Here is a 16,800-nt window from a genome sequence, read left to right on the forward strand (position 1 = left end):
GAATCTACATAATAAAATAAGCAGCAATTTGTAAGAAGACTTACGCTGACATTTGACCTCTTTGAATGATAGCAATTGTGGCAAATGAGAACAAGATTTAAAGGCCTTTTAATTGCTCATTCACTTTCTGAACAAACAGACCGCCTGTTATTTGCCATCTCAAGCGCTCTAGCCAGAATGGGCAAGTATGCCCACAAATCAGCTCATCCTGATAAAATCTAACTCACCATAATGAATGGGCGAGTAGATTTTCGAGACCAAGGAGACCGCCTTTGCTGCTGATTAAATCTATTGTTAGACCATCTATGTGATGGAGCCATTCAATGCAGGTGAATGTTGTTATATTTATACAGTATGTAATATCCCCCATACCCATGTTGATTGTTTTATGTATTTGCTTTATACTGCTTTGGAAATATTTTTGTCTCCATTACCAAGCCACTTGTTTTTCATTGGCTAGGTAACTGTTGAATTGCTTCTTTTTAGTTTGCCATGGGCCAGATAAGTCAAAGGCTATGTATCTAAAAGGGTCTAGTAGTCCTGGGTTTGGGAGTTCAGTGGATAGAGAAGAATGTAGACTGTGAAGCTTATCATTCCCTTGTTTTAAGGGGTGAGGAAGTGGAAAACAAATAAATGATCTGACCAGGGGCTTGACATTTTGGAGTGTTTGTTTGGCTGTGGTCCAATACCAATTTTAATAGACATTTTCAGTAATGGGGTTCTTATTACATGCCTACTTCTGCTCTCCACTTTTCATTTTCACAGTTGATCCAGGTATTCATCCAGGTATTGAAGTCTATCCTAAGAATTTTGTATGGGATAGTAAGATTCCAAGTCCAATAATTCTCGTACGCATCCTTCTTTTAAGGTGGTGTAAAAATTGCAGTGCTTTCCTAGTAACTCAAATATACATAAATCCTTTAAACTGTTTATGATTTTTGCTATGGTTGAAACCCTTTCTTCCTCTGCTGATCATTTCTCATACAAATTGTTTGGTATGAATGCATCACAACTTGATTTTAGGAAAATCTTCAGTAAAACACTTCTGTTGTGGCATTCTGCAGTGCATAACTGCCATAAGAGCATCTACAACGCCACTCTGGAAGATTGCATGGGAATTTATTTTCGTGCTGTTTGCCTTTGGAATACGGTACGCTGATTTCACGGGTGGTTTATATTCCGCTGTGTTGAGAAATGTGTTCTAGGGCCCAACGTCTACTAGACCTCTTTTACTTTGTGAGATAGGATTGTGCTAACAGCCTATGGCATGCTAGCCCCCAAGGTTCTGGAGAGCTGTTGTGCTTTGTCATGTGGATAGATAGTGATCTCCGGTAGTTGTACCAGCTGTGCCTAGGAAGAAGGATTTAGGGTATTCTTTTAGACCGATGTTAAGAGTACCTGGGATATTGTTAGGATTGCACTATTATGCCTCACAAACATAGTTAATTGGTTATTGTCAGTGTTTGGTGGGTGTGCACACTTGGTGTTAATTATTTCATGGACATCACTCTACTCTCTAAATGTACGAAGTGTTTCCCCATGCTGTATGATAGAATACTATTTCAAGTCTTTGTGAAAATCGATGTGGTCAAATGTTGGCTTTCCCTCCATAATCCAGGTAATCTATCGGAGGGCGCAGAGATTACTGGGGTGTGTGGTGGGTGCTAGAACGCTGCCCCATAATGCCTATGGCATTTGTGAGCAGGTCAACTATATAAAACCTTGCTATGCGGTGGAATTTAAGCTTCTTGTACACTTCTATTCCGGAGCACCAATCAGACACCCATATGCATGAAAAGTAGTCCTTTTCAAATGCCCTATTTCAGACCGCTAGGCACTGAAGCATTTCATGCCTATAGTCTGAATCTGAACATCTCGATTATTGTCTAGCCATTTATTTTTTAACTGACAGGCAGTACTCTGTTTAAAAGATCTCTAAAGAAATTGGAAAATATTTGCCTTAGTATTTACATCAACAGTTAACCTATGTCTAATTTGATAGTGAAAGGCTTATGTAGTCCTTCCTAGAAAAGTAGATATGTGAGCTGTATCATCTAACCACCTGATAATTTCTTCAATGTTTTGTAACGCTATGAAACAGAAAACTTGCTCTCTCAGACATATTGTCCTTTCTCTTCAGAGGACTCCTGAACCCATTGGTGTTGATATCATTCTGTAATCTGAAGAAGTAGGTTCATTGTTAGTGCCCTTCCTGGGTTCAGGTGACTCCAATGCCTTGGAGGGTTTTTGCTTCAATGTTACAGAAGAAAACTGGTTCTTTTAAAAGTGAGATTAACTCAGTCATTCACACTTTTCTGTAGTGTTGAAAGCTTAAACTGAATTTTGTTCTTCACCACCAATCCATGTGCCACCAGTTTAGTTCACTGCAAACCTGCCTATATGACCTGTAGCGCTTGGAATTCACAGGGGTCTCGCTGGTAGTCAGTTGGTTGTCACAGGAAACACTTCAGTATTAAGACAGCCCCCGACCAACCAGAACCTGTTGCAGTGTAATTTGTATACATAATCCCCAACTTTGATTGTGAGAAGTAAAACATAGTAGAATTAAATAGAAGTATTTACTTTGGTAAGCTTGCTTTGGTATTAAGAATGGCAGTCAATTCGGATAACAAGTGAATTATTGGCAAAGGTAAATAGTTGCAAATGTATTGAGGAAATCCCTAGCATTTTATTGTCTGTAGGTCGGCAAAATGCTTACTGCTGATCTCTAGAAGAGTGCAACAGCTGCATGTATGATGCTTACCTTTTGGCTAGCTCAACGTACCCTTTGTGTAGAAGTTAGTCCAAAATCTCGTGCAAGGTGTTTTTCAGTTTGTAATAGCCCCCTGGATTCAAATGACTCCCTTTCTAGCCACTAAAACCCGTGTTTTTGTAAGCAAGCTGCTACACTAGAAAACAAAAAGTAGGTTTCAGCTCCTAAAGCTGATCAGGAGATGTGGAAGAGGGAATAGGAAATTTAAGTGTGTCTTTTTAAGCCAGAAAGTAAGCCAGTACAGATCATTTCTAAATGACTACAATTCAATGATAAACATTAACAGTTAATTTTAAATATACATGCCATCCGTTAAAGACTTTAATAACATTAATTCAGTGCATAAATTAGTGATTGTAAACCATATCTTATTACCCTATTCTAATGTAAGTATCTAAGGTCATTGGTTATGAATTTTAAGGATGAGAAATCCATTACTAGGAGAAGGGAATTTAGTGCATGCAGGCTCTGCCTGCTGAGATTTAAGACTCATGTAAATTTCTCACTTTTCTTTTTAATTAAACTTGATTTATAGATTTTCAAAAGAGAATACAAAGAATGAGAGCACATCAAAGTTGGACATTCCTACATCAGTTTGGTGTTCAAGGCCAAAATGAGCACAATGATGATACAACCATCAAATTCTACAATCAAAGCATATCATTCAACGGCGGAGCATACATATGGGCAGCACTGTAATAACCAGTGGAACAGTTATGATCCTTCAGCCTAATAGGAATTGAATGTGGGTATAGTTGGGTAGGATTAGTTGGGAGTCGGTATCAGTTGTTAATTAATATTCCCTAAGGGGTTGCCAAATATCCTTTGTTTGTGAGGTAGAGGGTAGCAGTGTTGCATATATTTCACTGGTAAAATCACAATAAACCAGACTATTAAGCCGTGCCTTAGTTGTGGGATGAATCCTCCTTCCCCAGTGCGATATTACTTCACTTTTGGCCAAAAGCAGTGTAATGGCTGTATATCTATAAATCGATTGTTATTTCTGCAATGTAGCCAATAAGCACCAAAAGGGAGTCTGGGTGCAGTGTAAATTTTTATAGTTAGTGAGAGACTCTCAAATACTGCACTTCAGTAAGCCCCAATGTGTGCAAAATCAGCTTCGGATGCATTGCACTTTGGGTAGTTGGAAGATCTAGTGGGATCTATATTGGCAAATGTGCTAGGGGTGATTTATGCCCCGTGTCAAAAATTAAATTGGTGCAATTTGTGGCAATGGTTAGGAAAAACAAGTTGAATCTGCTTACAGCAGTAGTGCCATTCTTTGTCTGTCAGTACACGGCCCAAGTTATTCTCCCACTGTCCTCATATATTTTTGTCTTGGGTGGGCTTCAGTGACATACAGGCTTTGTAAAGTTTGGAAACCAGTCTACCCCACTTCTGATGCCAAAATCAAGAGTCAAAGGTGAGAAGTCATCAGGGGCTATGGGGTAAGATAAAATACCTGCATGAATAGCGGCATGAAACCTCTTTCCATAGAAAGAGGTTCTTGTGTGTGGCCACGGAGAATCTGACATTGTCAGTATGTGAGAGGGCATGGCGATTTGGGAAGAAATCTCGCATTGTATGTAAGTCATATTTGCTAAGTGTGTGTTGCACCACTCTTTCCTGAGAAGGCAGGATTCAAGGGTTGTTAGTTATTGGAAGTTGGGGCGAATATAGTGGGCCAGTCCCAAGCAGGCAGTTAAGCTTCCTCCATGCCCACATGTGGGGGATGGCATTTGGATATTGACAGGATCTAGCTTGATACCCATCAGTAGGATTGCTAATAGTGGAACGTCCTCTGCTTGGTCTCTCTCCGGGATGGAGTAGGAGAGCCTGGCGTCTGGGTGGACCAATGCAATGCAAATTGCCTCTGTGCCACTAAATAATAGATTTGGAAGTCAGGAATTCTGAAACTGCTTCTGCCGTAAGTATGCTACACTGTGTATCCCATCGAATTCTGGGTTGCCAACCCGCCCAAATAAGGCTGCGCAGCAGACTCCGGATTGCAGGAAAAATTACATGGATAGTGGTAATGGAGTATCAGCCATTTTAATAATGGCTGGCCAGTCATGGAGGGCGGAAGCCTTATCCATCGTTCGATTTAGATCACGAGTCTGAGTGGTGGGGCCATAATTCAGAGGAATGACCTGTTCCTTATCTCTGTGGATTATAATATCAATGTATTTGGTAGTCATCGCACCACTGTAGCGGGTATTAACCTGGCAACGACAATGTAGCGTCAGTCAGAGGGAATACTTCTGACTTTGCCCAATTAATTGAGAGGCCTGAAAATCCCCCAAACCAGAATTTCCCGAATAACAGGAGCGAGGTTGTAAACGGGCTGCCTGAGGAACAATAAAATATCAACATACATGTAAATGAGTAAAGAGCCCGGTCGAAAACTAAGAATGTGGTGCATGTATTTGTCTTGCAAGTGATGTACCAGTGGGTCCATCGCAATAATAAAAAAGAACGATGACCAGGGAAACCCTTGTATACCCCTAGTGATCGTAAACTTGCCTAGTGATGGATCCGGTCACTCAACCGGTTTGTCAGTCAGATGGAAGGTATGTAAAAAAAAAAAACGCCCCCCCACCAAATAGGGCAACCCGGGCAGAGGCTCGTATATAAGACCCAGTACACCAGAGGAGTCAGCACAGAAGAGCTGAATTAGCGTTGGAGAACATCACCTGTGGTCACATAATGCGAAGTGGTCAGCAAACTCGAAGAGGGTCAGTTCCGGCAACCTATATTTGGAAGTGATTCATTGGGGTAGACTATATGCCCTTAATATGGTTGCCGAGGCCTGAATAATTCATATGCTCCCACCAAGTTGGACGCACTCATCGGAGTCACCAGGTTCACTCGTCCGCACAAACAGCTGAAACAGGCTTCTCAGGCAGCGTCAGGATTGTGGTGCTGTAAAGGCTAAAAAGCAGCATTGGCTCCAGGCCTGGCCTCCGTCACCTTCAGGCCATGCACACCATCACGCTCACCGGGTCCCCCTCCTATATTTGGTGGCTTGCAGACGTGGCAAAGTGCCTCAGATAATGCGAGCTGTGGTCTCAGGTAACATCAAGGGAGGGTCCAGTTGAAAGCCAAGCAGGGCTCTACAGACTGATCCTCCGGCTTGCCTGTGGCCCGTGTCGCCACGGGCCTCCGAGGTGGGCCAGGCCTATTCCGTACACCCAGTGGTTCGCCGCCACCTCTCGCATCGCAGTCCGAAACACCAGTTTCAGGTGCAGCTTTGAGGGCCAGTGGATTGTAGTACTACTGATGTGTAGGGATAGGATGTCAGCATGTAACTATATTTGTTGGGCTAACGTGGCTGGAGCTTCAGGGTTGTACTTTCATCTTGGACTCCGGCATGGCCCCACACACCTAATTTCTCAGTTTAGTTGTTGTCTTTTCACAACTCAGCATGCTCCGGTTACTTTACAAGTCCACTTTCCGTATTACCTTTTCCATAATTATTTTTCAAATTTTTGGTTCCTGTTGAAATATGTTTATCAAAGGAGTATTCAAAATTGTAAGAGAGCAGCTTTGGTGAAATATTATTCTGTCAATTTTTTAAGCTGTGGCATTTGTTTTGAAATGCTAACTTACCAATGTTAGTGGGAAACTCCAACTCGAAGTTCTTTCTCAAAACAAGTACCTTTTAAGTTTCATCAGTATGGTTTCTTCTACTGGAGACAGTGCAGCCACACATCACCCACTGTTGGTTCAAGGACATAGGTGGATGTACAGTCCTTTGTCCGTTTTTCACAATTTCATCCATCTTTTCTCCCACTTTGCTTCCTTTACCTTGTTTCATAATTGCAGCCATGGCATGCTGATGTGCTGGTTGTAAATGTGCCAAACCTTAAAATGGCCTCCTTCATATGAACCCTCTGGGCCCTCTCTCCATTTTTCCATACCACCCAGTATTATTTTCCGGTTGTGGTATGTTTGCACATTCCCATCTGTCTCTGCATTCTCCTTTTTGGCAGAATTTCCCCTTTTTAATCCACCCACCTTGCAGGCCATCTGATAAGCACTTCTGTCTGGTGCCTCTGTACACCTTGCAACAAGGCATGGCTGAGAAGAAGCTGCACCCTGCAACTTTTAGCAGCGGCCTATGTGTACCAGCAGGATTATCTGAAAGAAACACGTTAGTTAGATTCCTCACCTTAGAATATCCCCAGGCGTCAGGCTGGATCCGGAAAGATTTTTGTAGCAATACCCCTTGTGCGTCGCTAGCCGTCGTCTGCGGCTCCGCGTCCGTCGTTGGCGTCGTGCGCCGGAATGATGTCGTCGGAGTACTTAGACGCCGCCCTCGCGCGCTGACGTCAGTTCTTCTTTTTTCCGCGCCAGTAAGCGCCGATCCGGGAAGAGCTTACCCCTAGTCACTTTTTGACTAACTTGTTGACCTCTTTTGGTTACTCGACTCGACATCTGGTGCCGGTAGGATGCCTGGATTTAAGCATTGTGACGCCTGTCACCGACTGATGTCGGTAACGGATCACCATCGCCGGTGCCTGTACTGCCTGGGGGCCGACCATGACGCGGAGTCATGCCCCGACTGTCAGGCATTGACGTAGAAGGCTAGGCGGGAGTGGTCCCATAAGCTGTTCGAGCTTAGACACTCTGCTCCGCAGCAATCGACATCGCTCGTCGGGATCTTCGGGTAAGTCCCGTCACTCCAAACATTCTAAGAAGTCCAAGCGGCTTCCTCGCTCTTCGGACTCCCCTCGCCGGTCGCGCGACCCGGCTGAGGGTCCGGGTGGTTCTACCCCCGCGGCTCCGTCGGAGCCGCAGGAGCCGCGCTCGTCCCCATACCCTCCGGTCCCTGGGACTGACGCGATTCCGGCGGAGGTCAGTGCCTTCCTCTCGGCCATGAGGAATCTGGCTCCGCTGTCGACGCCTGCTGGTGTGCCTTTGGGCCCCGCAGGGTTGACTGGGCGACCTCGCGTGCCGGCGGCTCCGGCCCCGGCGCCGTCGAGGTCTCCGACGCCGCAGGTCCCCGAGGGATCCAGGCCTGGATCTCTGCCAGTGACGGTCAACCTCACGACGCCTCCTCCGCCGGCGCCAACACCGGTTCCGCCCCCGACGCCGTCCCCGCACGGCGTCGAGCCTCAGTTTAGCCCTATACTGGACCCGGTACGGTGCCGTCCGACGCCGATGGGTGACCGCTTCATCCACTGTCCGGCTCCGATCATTCCTCCTGTCTACCAGGAATCGGATGATGAGGGTGACTGGGAGGGGTCTCAGGACCCTCTGGCCGAACAGGCCCAATTGTCTTAGGACTGGGCAGAGGAATTGGGGGACGCCAGCGGTTTGGATAACTCTCCAGATGCTGGATTAATCTCTCCTCAGACTGTGGCCTCGGAGGAAGGTGCAGCCTTTTCTGTGGTGCTGCGCAAGGCGGCCGAAGCCCTAGGGCTCGAGTTGCCTGCTGTGGCTGTGAGGACTAACGTCCTCACCGAGGTCCTTCAACCGACAGCAAGCTCCACTGAGCCTCTGCTGCAGTTTAATGAGGCCCTCATTGACGTTCTCCAGGGCACTTGGTCCAAGCCCTCCACAGTCCCTCCTGTGGACAGGAACGTTGCCCGGTGCCACCGCCATGCTCCGAGCGACCCCACATTCCTCTCCCACCACCCCACCCCCGAGAGCCTGGTTATCCAGGCCTCAACCTCCCAATCCTCCTTCCCGTCCTCTCCTCCGGATAGGGAATCCAAGAGGTTGGAGCAGTTTGGCAAGAAACTGTTCTCGTCCCTGAGTTTGGGACTGCGGTCTTTAAATACCGCTTGCCTTTTGGACCGTTATTCCCACTCGCTGTGGGATACGGTGGAGGACGTGCTGCCCTTGTGCCCGGAGGAGGCCCGAGAGCGACTCACCCAAGCACTTGCTAACGGGCGAGATGCAGCGCGGCACGCCATTAGATGTGGACTAGACACCACGGACTCGCTGGGTCGGGCGATTTCCACCACGGTGGCGCTTCGGCGTCACGCCTGGCTGAGGTCCACGTCGTTTTCAGGGGATGTCCAAAGCTCCCTCATGAACATGCCCTTCGATGGCACTCGCCTTTTTGGCGAGAAGGCGGACAGTGTCCTGGCCCGGTTCAAGGACTCCCAGGCCACGGCCAAGTCCTTGGGTCTTTCGGCCCCGCGGCCGCAAACTTCCGCCTTTCGTGGCCAAGGAACGGGCGCCTCCTCACGTCCGCCCAGCCACCAGCCGCAGAATCAACCTGCACGCGGACGTGGATTCCGCTGAGGCGGTTCTGGAGGACAACGTGCCGGTCAGTCCACATCCACCCCGGCAGCATCCGCCTCAAAGCCCTCCTAGTCCGAGCTTTCAGGCCCATTCAACGCCAGTGGGGGGCAGAGTTCGCCATCACCTGCTCCACTGGCGCTCCATCACTTCGGACAGGTGGGTGTTGCAAATCGTCCGAAGGGGCTACTCCCTCCCCTTCGAGACGACCCCTCCAGCCATGCCACCGCAGACCCACCGTATGTCGGGGGATCATTTGCATCTTCTCCGGGAGGAGGTTTCGGCCCTCTTGGCCAAAGAGGCCGTCGAGCACGTTCCTGGTCCAGAAGTAGGTCGTGGTTTCTATTCCCACTACTTTCTGGTTCCCAAGAAGGGCAAAGGGGGCCTACACCTGATCTTTGATCTCAGAAGCGTGAACGCCTTCCTCCGGAAGGAACGGTTCAAGATGCTAACTTTAGCTTAGGTTCTTGCTGCCCTAGACCCTGGAGACTGGATGGTAGCGTTGGACTTGCAGGTCGCTTATTTCCACATCCCCGTCCTGCCGGCCCACCGGCGTTACCTGCGTTTCACGGTGGGTCAGGAGCACTTTCAGTTCACCGTGCTCCCCTTCGGCCTCACCAGTGCCCCTCGGGTGTTCACGAAAGTGCTGGCGGTGGTCGCAGCTCATCTGTGCAGATCAGGGGTCCCAGTCTTCCCCTATCTCGACGACTGGCTGTTAAAGGCGGGCTCGCCCCAGCAAGTAGTCTCCCACCTCCAGACTACGGCAGACCTCCTGCATTCGCTGGGGTTCTCCATCAATGTGCCGAAGTCGCATCTGAGTCTCTCCCAAAAGCTCCTTTTCATAGGGGCGGTTCTCGATTCGGCGCAGTTCCGGGTCTATCTGCCGGAACAGCGGGTCCTGGACATTCGAGCCCTGTTTCCCATCTTCCGGCCTCTGTCCTGGATTTCGGTCAGGTTGGTACTGTGGCTTCTGGGGCTGATGGCCTCCTGCATCCTGTTAGTAACTCACGCCAGATGGCGGATGCGGGCTCTGCAGTGGGACCTGAAGTTTCAGTGGGCCCAGCATTGAGGCAACCTGTCCGACCACGTCTTGATCTCGGAGGGCACTGCAAAACAGCTGCAGTGGTGGCTCACGAATCGCGATTGGGTCAGCGGCAGATCCCTCTCCCTTCCCCAACCGGAGCACGTGGTAGTGACGGATGCGTCCCTCCTGGGATGGGGGGGCCATATGGGAGAGGCGGAGATCAGAGGACTCTGGTCTCCGGCGGAGACTCGGCTCCATATCAATCTTTTGGAGCTGAGGGCGATCCGACTTGCACTGAAAGCCTTCCTTCCCTCTGTCCGGGGAAGTGTCGTGCAGGTGTTCACAGACAACACCACCGCCATGTGGTATTGCAACAAACAGGGCGGGGTGGGGTCGTGGACCCTTTGTCAGGAGGCCCTGCGCCTCTGGACATGGCTGGAACACCATGGCATCACCCTAGTGGTTCAACATCTGGCGGGCTCTCCGAACGCCAGAGCGGACGAACTCAGCCGCCGGTGCATGATGGATCACGAATGGTGTCTGATCTCGGACGTGGTGCAAGGTCTCTTTCTGCAGTGTGGAGAGCCTTGGTTAGATCTATTCGCCACCGAAGAGAACGCGCAATGTCAGCAGTTCTGCGCGTTGGAGTTTCCAAGGCAGCACTCGCTCGGAGACTCTTTTCGTCGCGAGTGGAGTTGTGGTCTGTTGTACGCCTTTCCGCCTATACCACTTCTGCCCAGAGTGCTGAAGAAGATCAGGCGCGACCGGGCCCAAGTCATCTTGGTGGTTCCGGATTGGGCACGAAGGTACTGGTATCCCGAGCTACTCAGTATGTCCATCGATTTCCCCGATACGACTGCCTCTTCAGGAGGATCTTCTGTCGCAGCAGCAGGGGACGGTCCTCCACCCGAACCTGTCCAGCCTCCACCTACATGTGTGGAGATTGAGAGGCGGCAGTTGATGCCATTTGACTTGCCTCCTGAAGTCTGTGATGTCATTCTGGCAGCCAGGCGTCCCTCCACAAAGACGGTATACGCCTGCCGGTGGTACAAATTTGTGGCATGGTGCACAGCAAAGGCTGTGGATCCCCTTTCTGCCCCTCTTTCTGAGGTTCTCCTTTCTTCTTTCTTTGGCCTAGCAGGGCTCTGCTCTGGGCACCTTGAAAGGTTATCTTGCTGCTATCTCTGCCTTCCTACGGCTTCCTGATCAGCCTTCTCTTTTCAAGTCCCCTGTTTCACGCTTTCTCAAGGGCATTACTCATATGTACCCTCCTGTTCCTTTCGTAATGCCTCAGTGGGTCTTGAACCTTGTTCTCACTCTTCTGATGTGCGCTCCCTTTGAGCCCCTTCATAACTGTCCCATCCGTCTTTTGACTTTGAAAACTGCTTTCTTGGTAGCAACCACCTCCGCTAGGCGGGTGGGTGAGCTCCAGGCTTTATCTAAGCCTCCCTTCCTTTCAGTTCATCCGGACACAGTTGTCCTCCGGACACGTCCTTCTTTCCTGCCTAAAGTCGTGACTCCCTTTCACATCGGGCAATCTGTCACGCTGCCCAGCTTCTTTCCGCCTCCGCATCCTTCAAAAGATGATAGGCTCCACCGTCTGGACCCAAAACGTGCGCTATCCTTTTATTTGGACAGCACCAGACAGTTCCGGGTGGACGACCAACTTTTTGTTGGATACGTAGGGGCTAAGAAGGGTAAAGCTGTACACAAGCGGACCATCTCGCGATGGGTTGTGTTGTGTATTAAGACCTGCTGTTCTTTGGCGAAAAAGGTTCCTCCTGTTGGGCTACGGGCCCATTCTACTCGGGCCACAGCGGCCACGACTGCACTGGGACGGGGAGTCCCCTTGCAAGACATCTGTCAGGCGGCGACGTGGGCTTCGCTGCACACGTTTGCGAGACATTACTGCCTGGACAGCCAAGTCCGGAGGGATGGCCACTTTGGCCGTTCTGTTCTCCAGGACTTTCTGGTGTGATCTTGGTTTGCAGACCCACCACCGGGGTTGGTATTGCTGGGGTATCTATTCTAAGGTGAGGAATCTAACTAACGTGTTTCTTTCAGATGAACAAGTTACTTACCTTTGGTAACGATGTATCTGTAAGAAACATTAGTTAGTTAGATTCCTCACCGACCCACCCAGCCTCCCCGTTCTGCGAACCGACATCTAGGGTTAAGGTTCTCCCTTTCAGGGCCCTAGATTTTTTGGCACCAGTGTCGGTCTCTTGCATGGCTCAGCGTCCCTGGCGCGGAAAGCTATGTACAAGAACTGACGTCAGCGCGCGAGGCCGGCGTCTAAGTACTCTGACGTCATTCCGGCGCACGACGCCAACGACGGACGCAGAGCCGCAGACGACGCCTAGCGACGCGCAAGGGATATTGCTACTAAAATCTTTCTGGATCCAGCCTGACACCTGGGGATATTCTAAGGTGAGGAATCTAACTAACTAATGTTTCTTACAGATACATCGTTACCAAAGGTAAGTAACTTGTTCATCTGGCACAGAAGCCTGGGAGGCTGCTTCTTTTTGGTCCAGCTTAGCTGTTCCCAATTTGTCAGCTGCTGCTTGCTGTTGTTTTAACATAATGTAAAGGGTTTTTTGCTGGTTGAACCGTTGCAGTAAGTTGTTGTAAAGGTGTTATCATTGCAAAGATTGCTAGTATGGTTTAAGCCATTAGAAATAACGGTATACATTTAGAGATGCATCTAATCACTTTTATTGTTAACTGATTACAAATGTCATTGAATGACTAGCTTTAAATTGTTTACATTTCTTAGACAAGCCATGTTTAATCAATTCACAATTAACTTTATTTTTCTCAGATGAAAAAAGTAATGAAGAAAAACCTTTGGAAACAATTGAAACATCGGGAAAGCACAAAAGACGATTTCCTGATTTTGGGTAAGATCTTTTTGGTTAAAAAAACTTCAATACAACGATCTATGAATTTGAAAAAAGTATAAATGTCATGATTTCAGTATGCAGTTCAATAGGTGAAAAGCATAATCATTTAATCTCTACAGTGCTTGGGGAAACACCAACTTTTTTTTATACACTGTCCTTTGTGATGGGAATGTCTTTTGCATGATAAAGGGGCATTCATACCTGCCCTAATAGACCTCACTACATGTTAAACTGATGTCCTGACATTTTGTTGGCCCAGTTTCTAAGGGTGTTTCCAAGATCCAAAACCTCTCTGTGACGTGGAACACAGTGTGTACTCTTTTTATTTAATTTAAGACTACTATCCATGTCCTGGATCGTTGTCAGGAAGCACAGGCGACAGAATACCAATGTTCAATGGCATTTGTAGCTTTAGAGACACATGCTCTGCATACTCCTGCCATCTAGTGTTGGGTCCGGAGCTATGCAAGTTGTTTTTTCTTCTATTAAGTCTTTTGAGTTATGAGGTTGAGTGACTCCTTCTCTCGGATAGTGCACATGGGCATCGACTCCATTCTTAGATTGTTTTTACCTGCGCCGTCTGGGTTGGAAGTGTGTAACTCCGCTCCGTGTTTCACCTCCATTTCGGTTTGATTCTCTGGTTCTTTTCTCTATCTTTGATGGTATTGTTATTGTTCACGCTTCTCCATCTATGACTCCTACAAAAACCCTGCCAGTTCTACTCCGTTCGACCAAAGCCCTTTTGGGGCTTAACTTCCCCATTGTTCTAATTCTTCCCACACATGCACACACTTTTGGTTCTGCCCACGTTGTCACGCAAATTATCCCCGCACAAATTAACACTGTGTGCAACTTGCGCTTATCCCTCGAGTACAACGAAGCGGTTTGCGCAGCGTGCAAGTCACTCAACTACAAAAAGGCCCTTCGGGATTGTAGAGCTGGTCGCCTCGAGATGTCCTACAGAGCCACTGACGACATTCCCGACCTAATCGGATAGGAGCATGCCTATGAGGAGCCATTGGTTGGCGAGGAGGGGGGGGGGGGCTTCTCTGTCACTGAAAGTTCCAGCTTTGAGGTTGAGGGTGACTTTGAAATAGACACACCAGCTCAATAACCTGTGAGTACGGCTCCCCCTGCACATGTCCACCAGCCCAAAAACATTTGCCAATTCTGGTCTCAGAATCCCAGGTCCCTTGTCCGCCACTGCTGCCTAGCCATGGTTGGCAGCAAAAAACTGCTATGGATGCCCGACTTAAAGTTCAACCGTAAAAGAACATGTTAAGCTGAAACCATCAGCTTCGGCTTCCTTGGACCGAGACAACCAACGGGCATGGAGTTGATCTTCGGTGCTGAGCTGACGGGCGCCATCATCCAACTCGGCAGAGAGCGCTCAGTCCACATCAAAGCCGACAGCTTCATAGCCGAAGCAATCCAAGCCAACCACTAAGCTCGGTCCTGAAACATAGGTGAAACCAGTCCTACATAAGTTACAGGAGAAGTTGGACACACGCCAGAAGAAAATTCATAACCAGGCGCATACCTGACGTATCCTGGCCACAGCTTCTTCTCCTCCACCACCTAAAAGGAAGCTTACCTTTGAAGAGGCTTCGGACAAGCCAGTCCCTCCTAAGAGAGACTATGTACAAGGCTACTAGCCCTCCACCCCTTTCCAGAGACATTTTAAGGTGTGGCCAAAGTAGGCTCTGGCTCAGGGCCCCAGCCTTTAAGGGGGCCCCTTGACAGAGCCAGCTCTGTTCTGCAGAGAGTCTTGCCCTAATGACCTTGAATAATTCTTAAGTAGTGTTTTAAATACAGTTATTCCCTTAATTTATTTTTAATGTGGGTGCTGTATGAGTGTATTACAGATATTTTGCAGAGAAATGTTTGTTTCATGCAACATCCATAAAAAAAGTTTCTTTTCGATCAAAGCATGACCTTGCGTATGAGAAATGGGAGTGTCACGGAGATTATTTGCAATAATATTAGTGAGCTGCTGCTGTTTCAGCTTTTTCATGCCTTCTTTGGCCGGGTCAATGACAGGCACACTTGTCAAAAGTCTAAATGTGTTTACATTTAATATTTAGGGATAGTGAGGCGTGTTTTTAACATTGTTTTTCCTCTGTAGGTTAACACTGAACTGTTTGAAAATGCAGTGTCCACTTTTTATTCTTTAAAATCTGTGATTTTACAAAATTTAATTTTACTGCAACAAAGTATCTTTGGTTCTAAGTAATAAACAAACAAAACATATTTTTACAAACAATTGGTCTTAAGTCAGTTAGTTTTTGTAATCAGTTCTTGCCTGAGTTTGCACAACAAATGCACAACACAGCCCTTTGATAAGCCTGACTGCTTGATCGCACTACTACAAAAGAGAGCATTTGGCATTATCTACCTTAGCCTCTGTGGATCCCCTGGACTCTGTGCACACTATACCTTACTTTGGTATAGTGTATCCTACAATGATGGCTTCGTCCATTGCCATAGTTCCCCATGGAAGATTACAAATGCGTCCATTACAGGAACGTCTGGCTCGTCAGTGGTCTCAGTCACAGCGTCAGTTGGCAGATCTAGTTTTGATAGACCGCCAGACTCCCTGTTCTCTGCAATGGTTTAACACCACCAACCTGTTGAAGGGGTGGTCTTTTCTCGACCCTGTTTCCCACATTACTCTCATGACCAAGATATCACAGACGAGATGGGTTGGTTACCTACAAGACCTCACAGTGCAGTACCTATGGGATGCCAAGCACTAGTCTCCACATCAACTACCTAAAGCTACAAGCTGTTCACCTAGCATTGAAAGCATTCTGACCTCACCTGACTCACAAGGTTGTCCTAGTCCGGACGAACAATATGACAGCCATGTATTATCTTCAAAAACAGGGGGGGGGGCACAGTGTATTCACCTGTTGGCGGAATACCTTCTGGGAATAGATAATTACTTTGCAGACCTGCCGGCAGGATGCAGCAACAAGTCAACGAATGAGAACTCCACCCACAAGTCCTCCAACCCTACTTCCAAAAGAGGAGTTTCCCTCAAACCTTTTCGCCACAGCAGAAATCGCAAAATGGCCAAATATCGCCTCATGTACCCACACCCACTATCCATGGGTGATGCACTATGGGTGAATTGGTCAAAGATATATGCCTACTATTTTCCACCTCTCAGTCTCCTATTTCTGGTTCAACAGCTCAGGCCGACTTCTCTAACAATGATCCTATTAGCTCCCACCTTGGCTTGTCAGCCTTGGTTCACAATATTACTAGACCTTTCAAAAGTTTTGCACGGGAACTCCCCAACAGGCTGGACCTTCTCAATCCAAATCAACCAGATCCCAATATTCTCAACCTAGCAATCCAGTTCCTGAGCTCATAGAATTTGGTTATTTTATCTTGCTCTAATTACAAAACGGTTAAATACCGGAGGGTCAAAGGGAACAAGTTTAAAGACCGCGCAGGATTGGATCCCCAAACAAAGTACTAAAGACACTGAAAATCCTGAGGTCTAAAATGGCAAGGAGAAAAGGTGGTGTGTGAAATGAGGAACAAAAGTCTAATGTACGTGGTGTAATGCCAAAACCTTGGAAACGTGGTGGTTCACTCACCCAGGGTAACGAACCCCATCACATGGGATTCTCATCCCAAAGAAAAATCTCGAACTCTCAGGGGGCAGCAAGCCCCTCAACGAGAGATAAGAGCTTTTGTTTTGCTGTTTGTGTTGTGCACCTAAAGGTGGAGTAAATCCACATATAAACTGGGTATGAGTGGGGGGTGCAGTGCTGATGAAATAGTAGTGCAATAGGAGTGTGTTTAAAACTAGTTACGGGACGGCCAGGAGGACT

General features: G+C 47.8%; 1 protein-coding gene across 4 annotated transcripts in view; it reads left to right on the top strand.

Annotated features, from left to right (window-relative positions):
• The window catches only part of LOC146861186 (neurabin-1-like), a 611,401-nt gene that overhangs the window by 390,860 nt on the left and 203,741 nt on the right, over positions 1-16,800 (top strand). For all 4 annotated transcript variants that reach the window (XM_085645289.1, XM_085645286.1, XM_085645285.1 and 1 more), the window contains exon 13: positions 12,874-12,952. In XM_085645289.1, coding sequence (XP_085501415.1) covers positions 12,874-12,952 — 79 coding nt within the window. The remainder of the gene's footprint in view (positions 1-12,873; positions 12,953-16,800) is intronic.

This window comes from Triturus cristatus, chromosome 3_1 (assembly GCF_964204655.1).
Source record: "Triturus cristatus chromosome 3_1, aTriCri1.1, whole genome shotgun sequence".
Lineage (NCBI taxonomy): Eukaryota > Metazoa > Chordata > Amphibia > Caudata > Salamandridae > Triturus > Triturus cristatus.